Below are 24,985 nucleotides of genomic sequence, written 5' to 3'. Positions count from 1 at the left end.
GAAGCGTTGAAACCACTCACGACACGTTCTTTCACTAATAGCGGCTTCACCATAAGTATTTGAGAGCATTCGATGAGCCTCAGCCGCACATTTCTTCATATTGAAGCAGAAAATTAAAACCTCCCGCAAATGACGAGAATTTGGCTCTTAAACTGACATTTTCAATGGAGAATAACTTTATGATGCAGACACAAATCGACTAATGTTTCTATGGGGTTATGTTGACAGATGCCCAAGTTTATCGCATGACGTCTATGATCTATTTATTTCGACTACTACTTACCGCTAAAGTCATCTATAGGAAAACGGCGGAAGCAAAGTTGTACATCTAATAGTATCTCTAATGGATAATAAGCCTGAATTGAATTTTTGTCATTTTTTTTTTCCGGCCGTTACATAGCGCTTCTATTTCGCTTGAAATTTGCACAACGGCAAATCGAGTGGACTTTGATGGACAGTGTACATTGAAAAATATATATTCGCGAAATATCGTGCACCTGTTTTTACACGATGATAGACTGGGTGTCGATCGTACGTCACTCAAGGCGTCGATTCAGTGATTATATGTTCGCCGCGCCGATCAAAATACGAAAACGTCGAAGAGCGAGACGGCACACGAATCCAAAATTGGTTTTGCTCGACGATCGTGACGCTAATAACGCGATTTCGCGTGATTCCGAGAACGGCGGGAATGCTTGCGAATGCTGCTGGAGTAATGTAAGTTCTAGGCAAAATGTTACATCAATGGCAAAAAAAAAATATGTTTTTTTTTTTTTGCAATCGAATAAATATCAAGAAAATTAATTATAAAAATTAACAAGAAAGTACACTGCGTTTTTATATTATAAATTAATATCTAATGCTAATGATTGTGAGATATCGATCTGTATCTGACGCTCTTTTATGATATTTTCGCGTAGGATTCTTAAAATATTTGATATGTATATGATAATAATAATGTGACGAAATTGTTTTTCTCTTTATCGCAGAAAACAAGATACGATAATGCAGGGGTGGAGGAACAGTTGCCGCCACCGCCTTCGCCGCCCCAGCTAAAAGAGGCGGCTCAACTGGATGGGATTCCTAGACCGAATTCAGTCGACCGTATCCTTCATTCTGACGGTATCCAGCACATCAGCCATGAAGCACTCAACAAGGTAAGAGTGCTAACGATAAAACGTACAAAAAAAATTGAAAAAAAAAATTAGCTAATGATTTAATATCGTATGCCAAACAAGATGCCAAATGTTTGCGGTAAAGTAGAAATCGCGAACTTCGATTGAATATAAATCACATGAAAATGTTGCAAGAAAGAAAGTGTTCCATCTTTGTGGACGTGAATATTTAAATTTGTTGCTTCGAAGATTTAAATTCTGTACAACAAAAAGATGGCGGCGGAGGGAGGAAGGGGATAAAGTAACGGATCAAAGGCACATTGCTCGCTTAGGGATAATGACCGGCGCATGCGCATACGAGCTCGAAATATTCGCCACCTACGGTTTCATCCCCGAAGATACTCGCCTCTATACCGCGAAATCGATACATGTGGCTTTCATGCGTCTGGTAACGGTCGGAGAACAGACCTTCCACGTTACCGAGTGCTGTAATTCCCGACAAACGTTAAGGACTTACGTAATAACTGATACGAACGTACAGAGAATCTAACGTTCGTACACCCCGTACTTCGCGCGCGCAGTATCATCCTTAGGTGTATCAATGCAAATTAAAATTAAAGATAATCCAATAAAAAAATTCTCTTCGGCGAATCTAAGAAATTCTATTCGCAATAAACTTTTAGGAATAGCGAAGAAATTTTGACTCGTATCCTTTTGTTCCTATTTATCGGAATCCAATTATGATTGTAACGTAGTAGTTTCTACTATTCGATCGCGGAATAATCGTGTCACCACCGTATTTCGAAATAACTTGCTGCACCCTTCAACAGAGGGCGGGAACATCGCCTCAGAATTCTCCGCGGAACCGCGCGATTTCGCTACCGTCTACCACGTGGTAAGATCGACATCTGCATTATCCTGGCCCCGTTGACTGGCCGCAACACGTGGACAAAACAGTTCGGTCGCGACTACGCAGCTACGTCGGCTCCGTGAGCCGGACACACGTAGCGCAACGCGGACGCAACGCGACGCGGCTCGCCGTTACGGTGGCGGTTCGGTGATTCCCGATGGTGTGCGGTGCACGATTCGGTCGCAAAACAGAACTGCGCGAACGTACGATTATGACGAAGAGGTACGACAGAGAGTCCTGAGGGTGTCCCCCCCCCCCTCCCCCCCGCCGTCGCGACCAACTCGACGTCCTTGGATACTCGGGGTGTGAAAAACCGAAAGGCGTCGTTTATTGATCGCGTTTCTCGGAGGTGTAATGTTTTTCTTATCGCTGACCGGTCGATAACGGGACGGGATGTGGAAGCGAAATGTTTTCGGCGGGAAATAGCACGAATTGTAAAGTGCACATTCGAATTAATTATACCATGCGTTTTCCGTTATTTAATTACGTCGACGTGTGGGGTTAACCAGCTGCCGAGAGGCCAGGACCAGAGGCGTGAATACATCGAGTTTCAGCGAACGCGGCACAGTTATGATAATTTCAATCGCGTACAAATACAGTATAATTCGGGAATTAAATTAATTAATTCAACATGCGGCGCGAGCTTTATCGCGTCGCCGCTATCTCGGCCAGATAGATAATTACGTGACTTTAATTACAGAAGAATTACGCGTGAATGATGATGATGCCCGTATCGATTTCAAATATAGTCCATGAAATTGGACTTTAATAAAATTCATATTTATCCAACAATTCCATTAGATTTGTTATCGTACATATCGATTAATGTTATGTTTTATATCATACATTTAAAATGTTTCGTTCCAGATTATCTGTTGACATTGAGATGAGTATCGAAAATATCGTAGATTTTCGTTAAAAATCGCTGTCTGGAAACTTTGTAACTGAAACTTTACTAAAACTTTGAAATTCCCTGTAGGCATTCTGCATTGATCGCGCGAATCGACGGTGTGTGTGGAATTTTGATGAATTTTTTCGTCTCGGAGAGAACGAGCGGAATCGTTAAATACGAATTGCGCAAACGCGTGACAATGTGAGATTCTCGTTCGCGCGATAATTTAACGATCCGTGCCGGAGAACACGAGTAATTTCTACGGGATTAACCGGTGATTTACGTGCGATTTGTCACAGCCGCGAATAAAAGTCGTACGGCTTTTATCGCTCTTGTGAACGGTGCGATCGTTAAGAGAGAGCGTTTTGAAAGAGATCCATTTTGCGAGAACGGTTGCGATCGTTTGTACAGAGCATTCCCGCGCGTCATTCAATGACATTTGAGGGGATGAGAAAAGTGTAACGATAAACCAGATACACGTGCTACAAGTGGTCGATGTATTGTTATTCGCATTTCGTATCGAATGATTTTATATCTCGCATTCGGAATACAGTTATTTCGCGATTGAGAGACGTGTATTCAAAGGATGTTTTCGTAATTCTTACGACGTTTTCCACTGTTACAAATGCAAATTGTTTCACGTACATAAACATAGATTTACGACGAAGAATCTATATTTTTTACTCAAACAATAATTTTATGCACAATATGTATATTTTTGCAAATTAAATTATTAGCAAAAGTTTGTTATAATTAAATTGCAAAGCACGTTAATATTTTTTAAAGTTACTTAATCGATCGATGAAACTTCTTCGTTACTATACTGGAAGTTCAGGAGCAGTTAGACAATTTCTTACAAGCGTTGCAAATGTTCGCTAAAGACCAAGTTTCAGCTACTTAAGGCGAGAGACACGGTTATAATGAAGGCAACTACAAACTCGTTGCGCGCCAGGAGGGTCGTTTCAACGTTATACATAATTTATGTGCAATAAATTACCAGTTCCATCATCTTCAATCTAACACAACGCTACGCGAACAGCGCGACAATACTATTTTCTTCCAACAAGTAAATGGCGAAACACGAATGTGTGTTTCCCGTGACATTCTCTCATCGCTATTTTTTCGCAAAAATTCGCCCTTTTCCTTCTTTCTGGCTTCCGTTGTTGTAAATTATCGATGCGTTTCTTTTCGCCGGAACTTCTCTTATTGCGACCGAATCTAGGCCAAGTAAGGGAATATTCTAGATGAAATTTCTCTGAAGTTGCGGGCACATCTGGATTTTTATTCGCAAAATAATTTTATTATAAAACAATTCGTATTTCGTCGTAGATTTCATATTAATGTAAGAAATAAAATAAATGTTTTTCGAAAAATATCTGAAAGAAATAAATTTTACGAAATTTTTTACGAAGAAAATGAACATAAAATGAACGATGGGTATTTCCAAGCTTCGAATTCTCCCTGCACGAGTCATTATGAGAAATGAGATAACATCAAGTCTGAATGCGAAAGCACGAGAATCGAAATTGCAAGCTTTCGTTAAAATCTAACAAAAAAATGTGATCTAGCTACGATAAAAGGTATGTGGGTTTGAAGTAAGAAAGATTAAGGTAGATCAAACACATTTCTTCTCCGCGTATGATTCTGCCGGATAATCACTATTCTTCGCATGACCTAGAATGACCTAGATACTACCTCCGATGTTCCCCATTTTCTTGGACGATTCTCGATCAGCGAAACGTTCGACGATAAACCTCACTTTTCTCCAGACGCGAGACTCGATTTTTAAACCGTCGGAATTACGCGAAGAATTCTCGATATCTTTTAAGTTTGTGAATAAAACAGGAGAGAGAAGTTATTTCAGAAACGCCGTTGTAAATATATAGCAATGTACTTTAGCACATTTAAGAAATTTCGTAAAATTATTTGAAATATCTATAAGACATTTATTTTAGATACGAGAAAACGTTGCAAGATTTGCGAACAAGCCGTTATTGGTGAAGTACAATGAAAAAAAAAAAAAATTTCTTTCTCTCATATTGATAATGAATCACAATTAATTATTTTTTCCAATTTATATTATAGAAGAATTGAATTGCTCGCGTAGTTGGATACGCATAGTTTGTCAATCGACGATATCTCGGAAATTCACATTAGATTATTATTTTATATAGAACAAAATTATTTGCTAAATTTTCAACATATTATTAATATTTCAAAAGTAACAAGTTAATAATTTTCATCAAATTGCACGCTCAATATATGTAAAAATATTGTAAAAGTGGATTAAGATAAGAAGCAAGTACAAAATTATACTATATAGAAAATTTATTTTAGTATTTTTTTAAATTGCTATATATGTATATATATATATATATATAAAAGACGTTGCCGAGTATGTTTAATTTTTCTATAATTATATGTATTATATAATCTCAAAACTAATCGCGCGCGTTAATGTGCATGCATATTAAACAGCAAGTAAGTCGCAGAAATTACAGCGTAATGAACTTTTCGCTTGTATTACATTTTAGGTTCTATTTGACATTTATTTGAAGTACTCGAACATACACTCGAGGATATTATTCGTCTTGTAAAAATTATCGCAACGATTAGATAATTATTTAACAGTCGTGCGCGCCAACAATTTTCGTGCAAGTTATGCAAAGTTCATGATCTTTTGTCCATAATTTTGCTCGCCTTGACATTTAATTTTATCGACCGGATTATATTGTACTTTCGATTAAACGCAAAATCTCTTGCACCCGCAGATTTTACATTATTTATCGTTGACTACGAATGCTCGAAATTATTTGATTAATATGGATGCAATTAAAATTGCTTCGCGCGCACGGAAAATCATGGAAATTCGCGAAGACTCGCAGAGAACGAAATTATAAGCTGGATGCAAACTGTAAATCAATCTACGATCATTCGACAAATCGTGATTCGAGCGAATAGACGGAGCGATAAAATTAAATAACAATTGCGTTATCGCTACGCGTGTTTAATTTGCGCGATACATGTTACGATACAATTTAACGTGCTATGTTACTTCTAATCTAATCGCGATTAACCCCTCGTGACCGTGCAGTAGTCATGAGTAAGAATCGTGATATGAAACGATATTGCACTCGATGCACACAATTATCTTAGTTACAAATAGGATTCTTACAAGGCTTTTAATGATAATTCAAATGCTGCTGTATTTTCAAGTGACATTAGATGTTAGTTTTAAACGCGTATGAATAAAAGTCAGAATATGAAATACAAAATATACGAGTTTCAACAGAATCAATTTACATGTATTCGCAGACAAAATTACATTACTGTAAATTATAGAGAGTACGGGGAAAAGAACGTACGTGCGCGCGCGCGCGCGCGATTTTCTACTTTGAATATATTTATCGAAGCTTATTCTCGTGATACGAGCGAATCAATCGAAAGACTTTGTGAGACCGCGGACTCAGGTTAGTCTCGCAAACGTGCGTGCCTCGAGAAACGAAGACGGGAACAGCTGCTCCGATATCGCACGACACGAAAGCTGGAGGGCTGGGCGCTTAACGGCTTCGTGACCCGCGAGTGATTCTGGCGCGACTTTTGCGTCTGACTGAACTACTCCTTGTACCACTTTTTTTTCCAAAGACCTTTCCTCGATTATTCGACCGCCGCATTATTCGCGCACTTTGTTATAAATGCAAAAATCGGGTTAATCTCATCTTTCAACATTATTATTATCTTAATATAATGCATATATTAATAATAAATTCTCTGTACAGGCGAAAGGTAAATTTTTTTTTTTTGTTATATCGAAATATCAGGATTAAACGTAACGTTATTATACGTTAAACATTATATGATATTTTTACTTTTCTTGTCGCGAGTCACTTGAATATTTATTCGAGGTATGGATATTTCAAACACATATATAAAATTGATATCTTTCTCTTTCCCTCTGTCTTGTCAATATACCTTGTGTAAAGACTTTTTTTTTTTTTTTTTTTTTTTTACCTATTGTAAACATTTGATGGGTGTCCACGTGATATCCTTCGCAGATTGAAATGAGAGAATAAACATGTATGCATGAATGGACATCACGCTGGATGCATCAGCACGGAAAATTCTCCATTTAGAAATAACAACGATCCGTTAACGATCGATATCTTCCATTGAAAGAGTGATTTCTCTTTATATACGGAAAATATCGCATAAAATGGTGAATTCTGGCAGCCGACTGTCAAATGGCACGCAATACAATGGCTGCATTGTTCGCACCGCACAGCGGATGCTTTTAATTAAAAGCTACCGCAATAATTTCTCTCTGTTCCTGCCTTGTTTTTATTCATTTCTTTTTCTCGTTTTTTATTTACCGAGAGTGCTCTTGAAAGCATCACACCAACAGACAATATCGATTTTGGATGACCGCAAGCGTCGGGAGCTTTCCGCCGAATTGCCTTCGACTCTGTATTTTTCAGTGTAAACATTTCTAGACGCTTATCAGAAACCGTTCGTAATTCGTTTACCGAAACAATGAAGTTTCCACTCGTTGCCTTGCGGACAACATACGACGCGTAAAGTCTCGTTGCAAACTGATCGCAAAGTTGACCGTCTAATTGGATCTTTTCCTATAACTGTTCGCCACATAAAAAAAAAAAAAGATCCAAGACTTTGAAAAAAATAAAGATAGAACTGCAATAAAAATTAGAGATCCTGTTTGTAAGACTTGTCTATTCGATGAATATACAATATTATTTTTCGAATATAGTTATCATACGTTATATGATAAATATTCTGTTAATTTTAATAAAAAATTTCTTATGTCAACGAATTAACGTTTTAACTAAAAAAATTTGCACAACTTCCTTTGGACCCCCGTTATACAGGCTATAATTTTTTTCCGACGACACTTCGTGTGTCGCGACTGTATTACAGTGGCAGCTCTCGAAAATAATATCCGTGACGTTTTCACGACAACTCCGCGTCCGACTCGAGCCGCTTCAAAGTAATCATCAACATCGCGATGAAACATCAGCAGCCAGCGGCGAGGCTCGCTATGGTAACAATGCGCTTGTCAGCGTTCAAGTTTCCGGCGCGCAGCGAGCCGCCGTTTCAATGAGGCCGCGATCCCCGAAAGCATTCCAGCGGGATTGTTTCGGGGTTGGACGTGGTCTTTCCCGAGGGTGGATGCAGTTTTCGCGAGGTGGCGGTGCGGTTGTTGCAGTCGGTCGCACTGACACTAATGCATATGTACAGCTCTCCCGATATGTATAACGCGCGCACACGTATACACGGAGATGGGCGGGTAGTAGATAGATATATAAGTAGTCCGCGACACGACCGAGAGAGAAACGGAGAACGAGCACCACCCACATATACATGGGAAACACACCTACACACAGCGCAGCCAACGATGTGTGCTCGCTAGTATTCCAAGTGCGCTCAGTGACGTAGGTCAGTGCTCGCGACTACGGCCCGCAAGCTCCCCCAGATTAAAGCTCGCGCTTTCCACTGGGAAAGCGAGAGGGAGCGCCGTCGTTATCTCTATATGCAGCATCCGGTCATGCAGAGGCGCGTACGTAAGATGCTCTTGCGTGAGAGCGCGGCTGTTCATTATGAGGTATTTAAAGAGTGTTTTGTCACATAGTGTGCACATATGTTATAGCCGTGCTTGCAAGTGCACAATGTGTATTCGTTCTTTCGCGTTGCGTCGAAAAGACGACTCTCTCCTTACTCGGCAATTATCCTGCATTATTCGTCGCGATCGTATTCTCTCCGATAAAGCGTGATGAAACGTTGAATTAATTTGGGACGAATCCGACGTGCATGTGTTGTGTGTTACTCGTTGCTCACTTGGCACTTTTCTCCTTTGCGCGTATACGTGTATGTATGCGTGTGTACGCGATGTGAGATTAGATTGACTATCTTTGAGATAAAATTCAAACTTTTGTTTTGAAAGTTTATCAACTTCTGTTAATCTCGAAATAATTAATAATTATAACTTTAATATATTTATTATTAATAATATCGGAAATCAATTTTGAATTATTTATAGATAAAAGAATACACATACACACCGAGATTTATTAATGCAATTCAATTGCAAGCATTGACAAATTATATTAAGAAACGGCATTCCGGTATTTCCTTGGGACTACGAGATTTAAGTACCATTATCAGAAAACGTTAATTTACTTCTCTATTTCAATAAACTTGATATTATTATGCAGGAATTTAAAATTTAATTATCCGAAAGGAATTTCAAGAGAATTTATAACTTTTGTGCACTCTCTCTCTCTCTCTCTCTCTCTCTCTCTCTCTCTCTCTTTCTCTCTCCCTCGGCACATTTGCTGTTGAAAATTTAGCACAGACGGCCGTAACTATTAGTATTATTAAATTAATGTGCGCCACAGTGTTGACTTCGCTCACTTATTTATCTTTGCACGTATCATCATCTCCGGGCTTTGATTACTATCAAAATATTTGGCGAATCGATTTCTCGGTCATTGATAATATCATCGCGTAAATGTCATCGCGAATGCATTCAATGCAAATTATGTGAAAAATGCAAAGGGTGCGCTCGAATAAACATACGTGTCAAGACTACGTAATGAGGCTTGGTCCGTTGAACACATATCGCAAGTGTACGTACAAAGTCAGTGATACGGATCAGCGTACGCGACGGCGGCCTGAAAATTGTACCTTTCAAAACTCGTGTCGCGAATCCGTTGCGATAGTGTTCCATTCCGGTTAACTCTATCGCAAATTAATATCGTGAAATTAATTGTAACATTTCCGACGAAGCGCTTGCGCAAGGCGTTAACTTCATAAATATAAATCTGGTGTAAACATCAGAGTACTTGAGCACTTTTCTTCCTTTTCGGCTCGTGCATTTCAATTTGGTTAATGCAACTCTAAGGCGAAACGTTTATTTAATTCAACATTATTTTATCCTACTTCGCGTTTTTTATCTTTCCTAACGGATGGCATAATTTCCGTGCCAGGCAACGAAATAAATTTATTCGCGTAATACAGATGAAATTGAGGTTGTATAACAGGATTCAATTAAAGTCACATGTAATTCGTCATATATATTGGGTGATTGCATAAGTTCGTGCCCGATTTAAATATAAACTTCAATTGATTATATTTTAGAGATAACACTTTTATTAATCAATTATATAGTCTCCATTCTTTTCTACAATGGTTTTCCAACGATCTATAAGCTTGTCGATTCCATTTTTGAAGAAAGAACTTGGTTTTTCTTGAAAAAAGTTTCTAAGGTGGTTTTCGACAGCTTCCTCGGAATTGAGATTCTTGCCATTTAAACTATTCTGCAAAAACCGGAACGGATAAAAATCTGAAGGCGCAATATCTGGAGAATATGGCGGGTGCTGCAGAATTTCCCATTGCAACTCCTGCAGTTTTCCTGCAGCTTATTCCTTTCAGTCAGGAGATGCGGCACCCACGTATCAAGCTTGGAAATGTATCCAAGCTTTTTCAAATGACGAAAAGCGGTTGAATTATCGATGTTCAGCCTCTCAGCAATATCCTCAGTTGTAATCCTTGGGTTTCTTTTCACTAAGGCATGCACAATGTCATCATCGATGCCAGAAGGCCGTCCAGAGCGGGGTTGATCCTTCATGTTAAAATCACCATTTCGAAATCTGCCAAACCACTTTTTGACTGTTCGGAGAGCAGGAGCGCGGTCCAAATAAACGCTTTGAATATTTTTTTGTGCAATCCCAACACTCACGCCTTTCCGAAATTCATATAGCGTTACATGCCGCAAATGCACCTTTCGTTCTCCATTTTTAATGATTTTTCTTATGCACAAATGGACATATCTGAATAATGTCTGACGCTAAATTGACATAAGACAACGTCATCTATTCGGTGTAAGCAACAATTACCACACGAAAACAATAGAACTCCGCCATGCAGTAACTTAATGCCATCTATGAAAATCGGGCACGAACTTATGCAATCATCCAAAATGTATATATATATTCGCGCGATATGCAAATAGCATCGCGAAATTCTGCAATAAGGTCGAATAAATAAACAGGAATTGTATGCATATGAACTTTGTGAAACAATGCGACGTATCGTCGACCTTGGCGACATCGTGTTTCGTCGTTGAGATTTATCGGATAACGAGCACGTGGTATTTAACGACACGCTGTTCTCGCAAAGACGCTAAGTCGCGACTTCCTGCAAACGCGGATGTTCTCTACGCGGGTCGCAAATCGCACGCCGTACACGTACGTCGCACACGTGCGCGACGGATGTGCATCGCGCAAGATGACGTGCGCGTTTACTCTTCATCGTGGCTTATTGAAAAACGCAGTCTTTGTACCGTCTGTAATAGAATAGTGCGGTGATAAATCATTTGCCGCTTAGAAACCTGTCGGTGACCTTTCTTTGGGAACAGCTGGCGTTCGCGCGAGGCGCAAGTCGAAATTAGATACCATGTTTTGATTGCAATGTAATTGCATTGAGATGGTAAAAAAAAAAATACATATTTTGTTCCCCCCAAAAATAGTAATAATTAATTCTGGTTTAAAATTTAGGATATAATTATGTATCTATGATTTGATACTTATAAAATAATTCTTATCATTTTCAATTTATATATATATATATATATAATAGACACATATATCTCTTTTTTATTTTCTCAAATCCTTTCCGTGTCGTTTAAATAAATTGAAAGAAGCGAACGGCATTGTAGACTATTTAAGGAGATACCGATGGTGAGCTAGTGTAAATTTAACTCGTGCTCGCGCAAGACTTTGTGGCATTCATCGAGAATATCTGATTGAATAATTCAAATCGTTTATCGATCCCGTGACGGATACACCGAAGGGAAAAACGATCATCCTCATAAAACTCTTGCTAAAGAATAACTCTTAAAGTAACAGAAATATCGTATAATTGCACGCGAAAGAGTTCTGATTTTCGTGTTGATAAATTCGAAGGTAACGGGAAAAATTTTTTGCCGACATTGTAAAGTTTACAACTTGCTTTGTAAACATACCGACGTGTACTATCGCGACTATAAAATGCCAATCGGACTACCGGGTCGTTCCAGCTAATGCGTGATATTATCGACCGACCTCCATAGTTCACCAGAGTATGCTACAGATTTGCGATTACAATGCTGAAATGTTCATTTATCAACTACTCCGGATAATGGCATGCCTATAGATTTTGACATATTTAATGCCTTCAAATTGCCAACTATTTACTCCTCACATGCTTCATAAGAGCAAATAGTTAATCGTTGCAACGATATGTAAAATTCCTATTTCGAGATCATTAGAGAATTAAAAATTAATCATATTTAAAAAGAGAGAGAGATCATTCTTATACAAAGGTGTTTTTTAAAACAATTTTATATGCAATTTTAGGGCACACTGAATTATCTCTAGTGTAAATGGAATTGGCCATTTCTAATTGATTATTTCATTGATTTCTTCTAATGTAGAAGGAGAAAAATATAATAGTTAGTGTTAAATAGATCAATCTATAGTTTGATATTACTGAATTAGATATAATCAATATCAGATATGAGCGGTAAATATTTAGCTTGACAAAGAGAATAAAAAATAATAAATCCAATTAATTTTAAAAATATATTTCAAATAAAATATTTTAGAATCAAAATATAAACACAAAATACGTTCGTTAACTTGATCTTAAACAACCGCGAGCGATTTTATCATTTTTCCTTTGAATCGTGCAACGTATGGCGGTTTGTAAAGCGGATCGTTTACCACGTTTTATATTTACTTCAAAATACACGAGAAAATACGCTTTAATTATAGCCACATCGTGGAAAATACATGTTGCGAAATATTCGTTATGCTTCTTGTAATTATGAGCACGCGTGGAAACTGTAATCACTTTAAATTGTCTTTTTATGCTAGTTTCTCATCGTGTGCTAGATAAATATTGTGCGACTATATTTTTGCAGTACATGTCTTTCTTTTTATATTAATAAAGTGTCAATTTTGTAAACGCATTAGCCTCTGTTGTATTATGTGGCATTTAAAAATTATAAGTTTTTATCAAAAAATGTTTTTGACTAAAAAAAGGGAGAGAAATAACATATCTTCGCAAGCTAGAGCCAATTTTTTTTTTTTTTTTTTTTTTTTTTTTTAAGAAACCACGTAGACAATGATCTTTCATACATTGCATTTACTATTTTATTACTATTATGCAAATGGTCAAGTCTATCATATACCCTTCATATTCGAATCGATATTTATGTACGTATGTATAGAGGCGGTCAGTAACGATTGCAATAACGATTGCACGTTACGTTTATTTATTCTATTTGAAGCCATAGTGATGATCGATAAGAAATATTGAAGCGAGACTTCAAACGCGATGAATCGATGTGTAAATTAACTTTTCGTCCGTTTTTCTCGTTATCTCTCTTCATGATAATAATGCTAACTCGCGCGTTAACGCCAAATATCAATTAGCGTCTCGATTCGAAATGACAGAAAGTGTGTGCTTTCTCTTTTCGACTATGTGCGACAAAGATATTTTATTTTTATTATTTGATTATAATATAAGGTCAATTTATACGATGCATAAAAATTATATAAAAGAAATGAAAGGAATAAATCTAATATTAATAATATGAATTTCTATATATGTCGCTTAAAAATTATATAAAACAAACAAAGAGGATAAATCCAATATTAATAATGGAACAATGAGTTGTCAATAGATTTTATAAATTAATAGATTTAATAAATTTGATTAATAGGTGCAATTTGCGATACTGATTATCTTTTTGAAACAGTTTTTTATTTCTCGCGAAGAAATAGACAAGCAAACGCGTATATACAAATATTTTTCAATTAGCGAAATTCACGTAAACTATTCCGACATTCGTGCGCCATTGGCGTCAGAAGTTACATCTTCGTTTACGGCTGAGTTATTAAAACAACCGCGCCGATTAGTCCTCTGTCTATAGCAGACACGCGCAATTCATTCACGTTTAGGGAAACATCGACTACACGAGCACATGGAGTAACTGAGAAATTTCCGTTTGCAATTGATTTGTCATTATCCGCGTGTTTACACAAATAAAATACGTGTATTTATGAGAAATACAATATAAAATAAACTAGTCAACATTAATATAGTATTCACATTTTAATGCGCTTAAAAAAAAAAGGACAAATTATTTTTTTCATTTCAATTTTTATATATGAATCAGAGATAAAGTGACATATAAGTTGGATCTCGTGCATTTTCAGACTTTAAAAGACACACACATCTCACTTTTACTTTTAATATCATTTAAAAGTATTTCTGTTCTCTTATAATAATTTTCTTTCGATAGATCGCATGTCTTTTGATCTTCGGATTGATTTGAATATAAAATCGATAAAGTTCAAATATCGGCAATAAGTTCATTATTCTCTCAAGTATCATCAATCGGAATATCCCTCACAATGCATCTAATTCGCAATTATTTATAACATTTTGAGAAGATATTATAGCGCAAATAGAAGCTACGCCATGAAAAAGACGAACATTCCGTTAACTCACCGAAGCGTGTTGAAAAACGAAATCGACATCGGTAACTCAATTGCATTTCCATCAGACGCATGTCAGATCAAATATACCTTGAAGCGTGCATTCAAGCGAGATCGTCCTTCCTTTTTGTTCGCTGGAAACTTGATTTTTTCGCATTGTTGTAATACGATGCACTTTATGTAATTAAAGTGTTTTCGTTGACTTCTCTAAGCTTCATTTTAGAATCTGAAATTATTTGAGCATACTTTTACATATATATATATATATATATATATATATATATATATACTGGGTGGCCCATTTTAATCCATCCAGTTGAATATCTCAAAAACCAAGTGCCAAAAAAAACAAATAATTGTTTAAAAAAATACATTGTAAATAATTTTCTTAAAAACAATTTTTTTTTATACTAATTGATTTGTCTCATTATTCTGTACATAGAAGTATTACGGTAAGATTATCAAAAACTAAATATTTTACGAGATATTTAATTTTTTATATCAAAATATGTCAGATTAAAATATAAAATAACTCAAAAAGTACTTAATGAAAAAATACTTTATTATAATGTTTTGGAAAGCTCTCGATGTCAGCTACAAGAATACTAAATAAAAAATGGGGGTTTCTATTTAAGATTTTAAAGTTGACCTTCACATGACCTTCAAATGATTTTCCAAGGTCAAATCATTGTCACCATCTTATGGCCCCCTCGAAACCAAACAACTTTTGTCTGAAACATTTTTCTCTTCCGGGCTTGGTTTTTGAGATATTTGACTGGATGGATTTAAATGGGCCACCCAATATATATATGTCTATGCGAATGTGTGTGTGTGTGTGTGTGTATATGTGCAACTGGATATAAAAATATGATAAAATATGTCAAATAGTTTTACCAGGAAAAAATCGATCTCTGTCTTGATAAAAAAACTACGATTCTTATTTACTCGGTTTCTGTTAAACGACTTTAAGAGGATTATATTAGGTTATGAAGTTTTACTAATGAGTCGCATTGCAATTTACGAAGAAACGAGAAATAACGGTGCAACAAATTACTGCGAGTAATTTACAAGTATAAACTTTTAACTGGAACAGCTCAGAAAATAGCGAGCAGTTAGTGGCAATATATGCTAAAGAGCAACTGACGTGTAAACTGACCGAAATTCAAATGGACAGCCGTTGAAAAATTGCGACACGAGTAAAAAAATGGTCCGAGCGATTATTCGTGCAGAAAAAAAAAAAAAACAGAGAGAGCGAGAGGGAGGCATAATATTTCGCAAAATCTTTAAGAAATATGATGCAGCTTGTCAAATGAGTAAAACAATCTGGCACGAAATTGAACTTTTACTTACGAAAAGAGACGAGGAAGATGTTTCACATCTTTTTTTTTAAATCTATAACGATTGGATTTTGCAGCCCTCTATGATAGATTTATTCGGACGGTATTGCAGTTTTGCAGTTGCATATACGACGTGAATTCCTTCTATATCGACCAATGCACATCGATGAACACTAATTGCTGTCAGATGTCGCCTACTGTCTATCTCGCCGTCTGTTATTCGCACATAGTTTAAAAATATAATAGTTATTTTTTACGATAAAAATACATATAATTTCGTAATTGTTTCTAATATTCTTCCCACAATGTTGTTAATAATCATCGTAAATATATAGGAAAGTGTTTAAAAGAGGACTATCAACGCAAAAAGTGATCTCTAATTATTAGATTATTTTTTGTCAAAATTGTTAAAAGTTGGCAACACTGAAAATATTCAAAATAGCAACGGTATTACTAGAGCACTGCTAAACGAAGGACGCGCGTTAAAAACTATCACTCCCAGAGTGAACAATCTTGTAATTATGCGACCGAGATTGCATGGCGAAGATAACGAAAACACGATTTTGCGCGAGACGCGAGATATATTGTGTGTCTTGTCTGCAAAAACAATCGAAGAACTTTAAATATTCTATTCGCGATCGTCGCGAGTGATTCGGACGCGCTGGTTCGCAGTGAAAACTTAATCGCAGTGTCGACGCAATCCGTGTGAGAAAACGTTCTCGAATATGCCCCCGACTACGCCGACAGATCCAGCCATGTGCTCGCTTTGTCCGCGTTCGAAGAAAGCCCATCATCCGAAAAAGCTCGTGCGCTTCGACTCCATCGTCGATACGTTCTCCATCTCAGACTTCAATGCGGCCGCCAATGAAAGGGTAAGGCTAACGATATTCTAGTCTTAGAACCTTCAACTTTGATAAAATTTAGCGCTACTTATTCGATAATTATTCTACCATTAGATTAAACCGAGAATTTTAGCATATCATGTATCGTTGCAGAAAAAAATTTTTAAACAATGATGTGAATACTTTTTCATAAAATTTTCATAATGTAATAAATGAAATTGAAATTAAAAATTGTGATATTTATGATATAAATTGATTTTTAGTAAATTGATTTATCTGATGTAATTAATTGGTGTTTAATTGCGATAAATATTAACTAATTAATTCAAAAAAATTTTTAAACAACGATATGGATGGATACTTTTTGATATATTTTTTATAATATAGTAAATGACATTGATTTAAAAATTGTAATGTTTATAATATAAATTGATTTTTAGTAAATTGATTTATCTGATGTAATTAATTGGTGTTTAATTGTGATAAATATTAATTAATTAATTAACTAATTAATTCAAAAAAATTTTTAAACAACGATATGGATGGATACTTTTTGATATATTTTTTTATAATATAGTAAATGACATTGATTTAAAAATTGTAATGTTTATAATATAAATTGATTTTTAGTAAATTGATTTATCTGATGCAATTAATTGGTGTTTAATTGCGATAAATATTAATTAATTATTCAACTAGTTAATTCGAAGTATTTCTGAAGAATTGCAGAATAATATTTATTCTTACATTAATAATAATTTACATACAAATTCTTTTTCGTCTTATTATAGTAAGATTAGTCCTGTCGCGACATGCAGAAAAAAGGACATAAAGGAGATAAATGGAAGATTTACAAATTTTCTCATATATTACAAAATTTCCGTGCAAAATTCAACGACGTGGTTATCGACGCTGCTAACGCCGTTAATGACGTGTAAATGTTAAAGATAGCGCAATAACAAATCGACCGTTACATTAACTGCATCCGCTCAGCCCGGACTATCGACGATGTAGATATTTTATGAAAATGCGATTCTGCAAAAATTTTTCTACAGGATCTTCAAATATTTCACATTCCAACATTTTACGATATTTAATTTTAATCTAACACATAATGATCAGCGATTTTTTAAATTAATTGCACTTACCTCTCTTTTACTCGTCATCTATTTTCGCAACTCTTGTTGTTTCCTTGTGTAGGCGATAATTTAGCGATTTTTAATAATTTTCGCGACGCGAAAATTGAATGACGAAAGCATTTTCACGTAGCTATTATTGCTTTCGTGCAAACAGGATACTTTTCTACTTGATCACTTGTATGTGCGCGTAATCGCGTAAAAGCCACGAGCTGCATTCGACTCTTATCACTGTACTTGCTTTTCAACAAATCTTGCACAGTGTAAGAAGCATCCGCAAACCGCTCCTACTATCTTTACGACCTTCCTATCGACAGTACGACACGAATACGAAGCACGTTATGTATATCGGTATAAATGGATGATTGCACGAGCTCGTCCGACCTCGCAAAAACTTCTCCCGGAAGAAACGTGTGGAGGAGATGCGCCTAATCGGCCTTTCTGAGCAAAAATTCTGAGACATCTTTTTTTTACCTTCGCGATATATCGCGATTATAAGTTTATAAGCTATATATCTTATAAGCTATATACTCAATGAGTATTGTGCGATATAGAAAGTATCCGTTTGCAAATTCTTATGAAATATGAGTTGGACTCTGAAATTTATTTACTCATATATCACTATAATAATTATCGCAAAAATTATTATTTTATACATCTACTCTGAGGTGAACATCGCATGCGACACGTAGAAGCCAGTAGATCAATCATGACGCTAACAAAAATGTTTACATCTCAGAAACAGTTGAACTTTCGACTTATGTTTACTAAGGTTTTTTTACTTAGTATAGTGTGTTCTATCTACCATATATTGTAAATATTGAATGATATTTTTTGAACATCATGTATACATAGAGAACTGAAGCTAAACAAAACTATTTATCAAGCAGAAAGTCATTTTTTTAATATATAATTTCGGAATGGTCATTTTTTTTTAAATATAATATTGAGAAAAATGGAAATTGGAAAAAATTATTTATATTTTATGTAAAATATACTCCGTGAATTAATCAATGTGAATCTAGTACATATTAGATAATCATATATTTTCATTTCTATACTTTAACCAATCCATGTCTTCTTCTTTCTTCTACGAATAGTACAATATTTTTAATTGGCGGCAAATGTTCGTTATATGAATAATGTCAGACAACAATGCATTATATATTTCAAATTTTCGCAGCAACTCCTTTACGGAAAGTTTAATGTGTCGAAATATAAACCAGAGGCTTCATTATTTTTATTTATAATTAAGCCACGAAAGTATCATTGACAAAAAGTTATGTGTAAATCGATATATGCATTGTATATATGTGGTGTGTGTATGATTCTCAAAATAAAGTTGCACGGCTTTTCGTGGCTGTTCTCTTTTATTCATTTGCTGAAACACCACGAAAATGCGATTTTTATTTATTGCATTTTACCATTTTTATAAAGCTGTATTGTTGGTAGATTCATTTTATTCTCGAAAAATTTTAAGATATAACCAGAGAATTCATCCATTTATGACTGCACAATTTTTATCTTTGGACACTTTTATAAACGTAATCTCAAATCTTTTTTTTTATATATATACATATATATAGCTTTCTCGAATGTTTTTTTGTTTTTAATTTTATCTTTATTTAGAAAAATCCAGCGCGGTTTTTCACATTTAATTCAATTTTTTGAAAAAATTTTTGTCATTCTATTTCATTGTAAGATACATTGTATAAATGTTCTTTTTAACATTCCTTCGAAATCGAAGGCTTCCTCGACATCTTTCATATATTTTGTTAGGGGAATAGTTGGTGAGAGAAACAGCAGGTAGCTGATAATGCCCTTTTCCCTATAAGGTTTATTAAACTACCGCTATTCTTTTATAACACCGTCCATATTTGACGTGATGTGAATTACCCCGAGATGTAAATTACCAAGTCCTCTTTCTTTTCTCCTTTCCTTTTCCTTTTCCTATAATGTTTCGCACATGTCGATATACGCGGACATCTATATATTACTTCCATCTGGTCGTGCATTTACGTTTATTAGAAATCGATATCTCTCGCGCCATATTTATTCCTGTTTTCGACATTCATTAAATTCTATCAATTTTCCTTTGTTACAACAAAGGGATATAGAACTCTTAACCATAGGTACTTTTAGAATTTTACGTATCAAATTGATTACACATTCATTCAAAAACATGGTTTTGAAAATCGTATAACACTCGGTACATACGAAAGAGATAGATAAATAGATGGATAAATGTAGAGAGAAAGAGAAATAAAGAAAAAAATAATGTTTTTATATATATTACAAGTTTACATAAATTTTTAGATATAAAATTAATCGCATTTTCTGTCGTTCTCCTTCTCTTTTTCCCTTACATATCGTGTATTATGGGACTTTTAAGACCGTGTTTAAGATGTAGTCAAGACGCAGGTGGGCGGGTAAACGAAGATCAGGTGTAGTCGTGTCGACACGGGATCAGCTAACACGTAAAGTGGCTTAAAGGACCCTCGAGCTGACAAAGAGCTGACCCGTTCGAGCGATTCGAAGGTTCCTTCGTTCTCGAAGATCCTCGTCTACCAGGCCTACCCTCGGGACGCTCATGACTTGCTCTCTTTCGACCCCTTCTTGTTCCTTCAGGCGCAAGCATTTTCACCGGTAATGTTATCGAAAACCAATTTATTTTGTCGATTTATCGAGCGATTGGCCGAGTTACGCGGTGGCTGCCGATTAGCATAACCGCATTGTCGGCTATTTACGCGCCTGCGATTTCGACACCCGACGTATATCTCGGAGGAAGGATCAGTCTCATAAATCAATTTCAATTCCGTCGACAAGTCCGACGTGGCTTTTATGACTGTTTAACAGAAACGCGTAAAAGCGAAATCAATTATATCGCTCGAGGTTTCAATCCTTTCATTGTGAATAACTTTCATTGTAAACGATTTTCATCCGTGAGGCAATCCCGATTAACCACGATAACGAAAATACAATGTTATTCGACGAAAAAAATCGTCCGCCGCAGAAAGCACTGACGCGTGTACGATGAAAAATGGCGCGTATAAATTGCGATTTATCGTCGTTCCGTATCGTTGGTCGTCGGTACCGTCGTCATATCGAACAACGCCGATGAAATTAATGTTAATTGCCGCTGCGCGTTCCTCATCAACTTTTTTTTACGCGCGAAACGAGCTTGTTACGAATGTGTTTGCCGTGGACCGTTGAAAATGGCGATATAAATGCGAAAGCTATGAATCCCCTGCGACTCTGCCCTTTTATCATTTAACGTCGCTGCGACGCTCTGACGATATAATAAACTTTTATATTAGGTGTACAACTTTGCTTCCGCCGTTTTCCTATAGATGGCTTTAGCGGTAAGTAGTGGTCGAAATAAATAGATCATAGACGTCATGCAATAAACTTGGGCATCTGTCAACATAACCTCATAGAAACATTAGTCGATTTGTGTCTGCATCATAAAGTTATTCTCGATTGAAAATGTCAGTTTACAAGCCAAATTCTCGTCATTTGCGGGAGGTTTTAATTTTCTGCTTCAATATGAAGAAATCTGCGGCTGAGGCTCATCGAATGCTCTCAAATACTTATGGTGAAGCCGCTATTAGTGAAAGAACGTGTCGTGAGTGGTTTCAACGCTTCAAGAACGGTGATTTTCACGTCGAAGACCGGCATAGCGGTGGAAGAGAGAAGGTTTTTGAAGATGCAGAATTGGAGGCGTTACTTAATGAAGACTCGAGTCAAAGTCAAAAAGAATTGGCACGGATCATTGGGAGTGGACAATACTTTGAATCATAAATGTATAACCAGTTTTTTACAATAAAGCCTCGAATTTCGGAAAAAAACGGCGGAAGCAAAGTTGTACACCTAATATATTATACACCTAATATACACCTTATATATTATATATTATACCGTGCGAGCGCGGTGCTACAAAATTGCCGCGATTAACCGCGTTATTTTCAGCGTACGTATTCGCCAGCTGTTGAGGGCGGAAATAAGAAAGACTCCTCCGGCTAATCTTTTATTGCGCTTTATGATGCTGCGAGCGTTTTTTATTCTATAAATTTTCATTTGTTTTTGCATTCTCGCGCGAAATCCGAGCTAATTTCTCGCGCTCTATATTTGCATTTATTTATTTGCAAACTTTCTTTTTTTACTTTGTTAATAATTATGGATTGCTTTTATTCTGTTGCAGGTAAATCATGCGTTTTTCCTCTCTACTGTTTCATTATATGTGAGTGATTTTTAAATAAATATACACTTTTTAAAATAATTTTTATTAACACAAGCGCGAATCAATTTGATCGCAGCTCTTTAATAATAGCAAAGCTTGCGATTAAATTATTTAATCAGCATAATTTAGCTTCATGTTCAACATTCGTTTTAAATTATAAAGAAGAACAGAATATTATTTTTCCATTTAGTATAAAAATTCGACGTACGATTCGATGTACGATTTAAAAAACATTGGAAATTTCTGCGTTTTGCAATGTCTCTTGAACATTGCCGAAGTCGATTTTTTAATAATGAGTCGTCTAAATCAGTGACAAATAGCATAATTACTCTAGGCAGAATACCATACATGTAGTCGACATCACTTCTTAACAGTCGTGATATCTTTCAACTGGATTCTCTTGGTCGTACGGGAAAGTGAATGCGCGGAGCGCAAGGTACAAAGCGCTCGTTAGAATTAACTCGAAAAGACGCACGCCACTCTGTATTGGAACGAAGTTAATTCTCGGCGACAAAGGGGCGAATGCGACGTGGAAGATGGCGTGGAAAGTCAGTTTCAAAGCTCTTGGCCCGAACCGATCGTGGACGATTGTACTGACCGCGCGGTACAGAAAGTAAACCAGAGAGAAAATATAGCAGGACGCGTCGCGGAAATTGCGAGACTTTTGTTTTCTTCACAAATATGTATTAGGTGTACAACTTTGCTTCCGCCGTTTTTTTTCCCGAAATTCAGGCTTTATTGTAAAAAACTGGTTATATGTCTTTGAGGCGTTTTGAAATTGCTTGTTGAGTCACTCCCAATGATCGTGCCAATTCTTTTTGACTTTGACTCGAGTCTTCATTAAGTAACGCCTCCAATTCTGCATCTTCGAAAACCTTCTCTCTTCCACCGCTATGCCGATCTTCGACGTGAAAATCACCGTTCTTGAAGCGTTGAAACCACTCACGACACGTTCTTTCACTAATAGCGGCCTCACCATAAGTATTTGAGAGCATTCGATGAGCCTCAGCCGCACATTTCTTCATATTGAAGCAGAAAATTAAAACCTCCCGCAAATGACGAGAATTTGGCTCGTAAACTGACATTTTCAATCGAGAATAACTTTATGATGCAGATACAAATCGACTAATATTTCTATGGGGTTATGTTGACAGATGTCCAAGTTTATTGCATGACGTCTATGATCTATTTATTTCGACCACTACTTACCGCTAAAGCCATCTATAGGAAAACGGCGGAAGCAAAGTTGTACACCTAATACATATGTCGAAATTGCTCGTACAATACGCAGACCCAATACTATTATTATCTTAAGATCGCGCTTACATTTTATATACCTCGATCACGAATTAGAGTATCTCTGTCACATTTTTTAAATAATTGATCGCACATAGCTGGTTGTCTCTATTGACCGTGTTTTTTCTTTGTTTTTAACCAATTCGACGCGTCTTGTCATATAAAATTATGTCGCGATCGCGACTTCTGATTTTGAGAGACCGTAAAATTACGAACGAATTTTCCACTGTAGCGCGCCCGAGGCAAATATTGGACGGAGAGCAAAGGGAGAGCACTCGCACACAACCTCGTCGCGTTCGCCCGGGTTTTTATTTTATTTAATCTCGCCGTAGACGGATATAAAAGGAACCGTCCGACGCGGGATAACGGCAGAAATAACCGACACGTTCTTTATCAGCGTCGACCTAAATTACGACGTCCGTTTCAACTCGCTCGCACGGCCGCTTCTCTTTCCCGATTCTTCTTTTATAATCAGTTTGACGCGACGGGAATTTTAAGGCCGTCCGAACGTGTTCGCGCGGTATCGCGCGAGAGTAACGTACATATACGTACGTAAGGGTACGTGCTCGGTGCGAATAGAGCGGGTTTATCACATAAAGAAACGTACGTGCGCGCCCGTCCTGTCGCGCCCGTCGCGTCGCTCGTCTCTCGGAATTAGCAGCGAGTTCTCGAACTTCGCGGCCGGCCCTGCCGCAATCCATTCGCCTTTCTCATATAGCCGGGATTTAGGAATCCGTCGCTGCTAATCGCCGCCGGACTAATCCGATTATCGGGCGTCCACCGGCTCGCTCTTAATCCTAAACTCACGCCATATACCCGTATCAAGTACATCTGTTTTTATCACTCAGATATAGATTTATTAATCTCCCTCTATGTAAAAATTTACATTAAGCTTGCTTTAATTTTTAATATTGTTATGAACGCGGGGATATCAATTGCAACTTTGCAATAGTTTACCAGGTATATAAATATGAAACCGGAATTTTTGTATAGAAAATACACGTTTATTGTATGAAAATGATAAAAAATATTTTATTCCAAGTATTGCCCATTGCTAGCTATACATTTTTCCCATCTCTCTGACAATTTGTGGATGCCACGCCAAAAAAACTGTTGCTCCTTTGAGGCAAACCAGTCATCGAGCCATTTTCGTACATTTTCGTAAGAAGTGAAGCGCTGCTCGGCAAGTACGTGTCCCATCGATGCAAATAAGTAGTAATCGGATGGAGCCAAGTCTGGTGAGTAAGCCGCATGCGAAAGTATTTCCCAACTAAACGCCTCAATCGTTTCCTTGACCGGTTTAGCTGTGCGTGATGGTGCATTATCATGAAGCAAAATCACTTTGCGTTGCCTTTTTTGATATTCTGGTCGTTTTTCACGCAAAGCTTGATTCGAATCGATCATTTGTTGTCGGTAGCGTTCAGTATTAACGGTTTCGCCAGATTTTAGCAGCTCATAATAGATCACACCCTTCTTCCACGTTCTTCGTTTCTCACGTCAAAATCGCCACTTTTGAATTTTTTAAACCACTCAAAACACTGTGATTTACCAAGAGCATACTCATCGTAGGCTTCGACAAGCATTCGATGCGATTCTGCAGCAGTTTTCTTCAAATGATAACAGAAAATCAATGCTGTCCGCAAATCGTAGTTTCCAGGC

The 24,985-nt window shown here is 36.6% G+C and overlaps 1 protein-coding gene across 23 annotated transcripts in view; it reads left to right on the top strand.

Annotated features, from left to right (window-relative positions):
* Dlg1 (discs large 1) overlaps positions 1 to 24,985 on the top strand; it is a 502,336-nt gene that overhangs the window by 307,237 nt on the left and 170,114 nt on the right. For 15 of the 23 annotated variants that reach the window (XM_070304049.1, XM_070304045.1, XM_070304048.1 and 12 more), the window contains one exon: positions 990 to 1,157. In XM_070304049.1, coding sequence (XP_070160150.1) covers positions 990 to 1,157 — 168 coding nt within the window. Of the gene's footprint in view, positions 1 to 361; positions 718 to 989; positions 1,158 to 2,115; positions 2,248 to 7,849; positions 8,535 to 16,179; positions 16,685 to 21,991; positions 22,031 to 24,985 lie in introns of those variants that run through there. The other 8 variants (XM_070304061.1, XM_070304058.1, XM_070304055.1 and 5 more) reach the window with 7 other exon arrangements.

This window comes from Polyergus mexicanus, unplaced genomic scaffold, assembly GCF_030449975.1.
Source record: "Polyergus mexicanus isolate NDT 795.1 unplaced genomic scaffold, iyPolMexi1.0 SCAF_11, whole genome shotgun sequence".
In the NCBI taxonomy this organism is placed as follows: domain Eukaryota; kingdom Metazoa; phylum Arthropoda; class Insecta; order Hymenoptera; family Formicidae; genus Polyergus; species Polyergus mexicanus.
The sequence above is the reverse complement of the archived record's forward strand: the minus strand, read 5'-3'. Positions and strand labels throughout refer to the sequence as shown.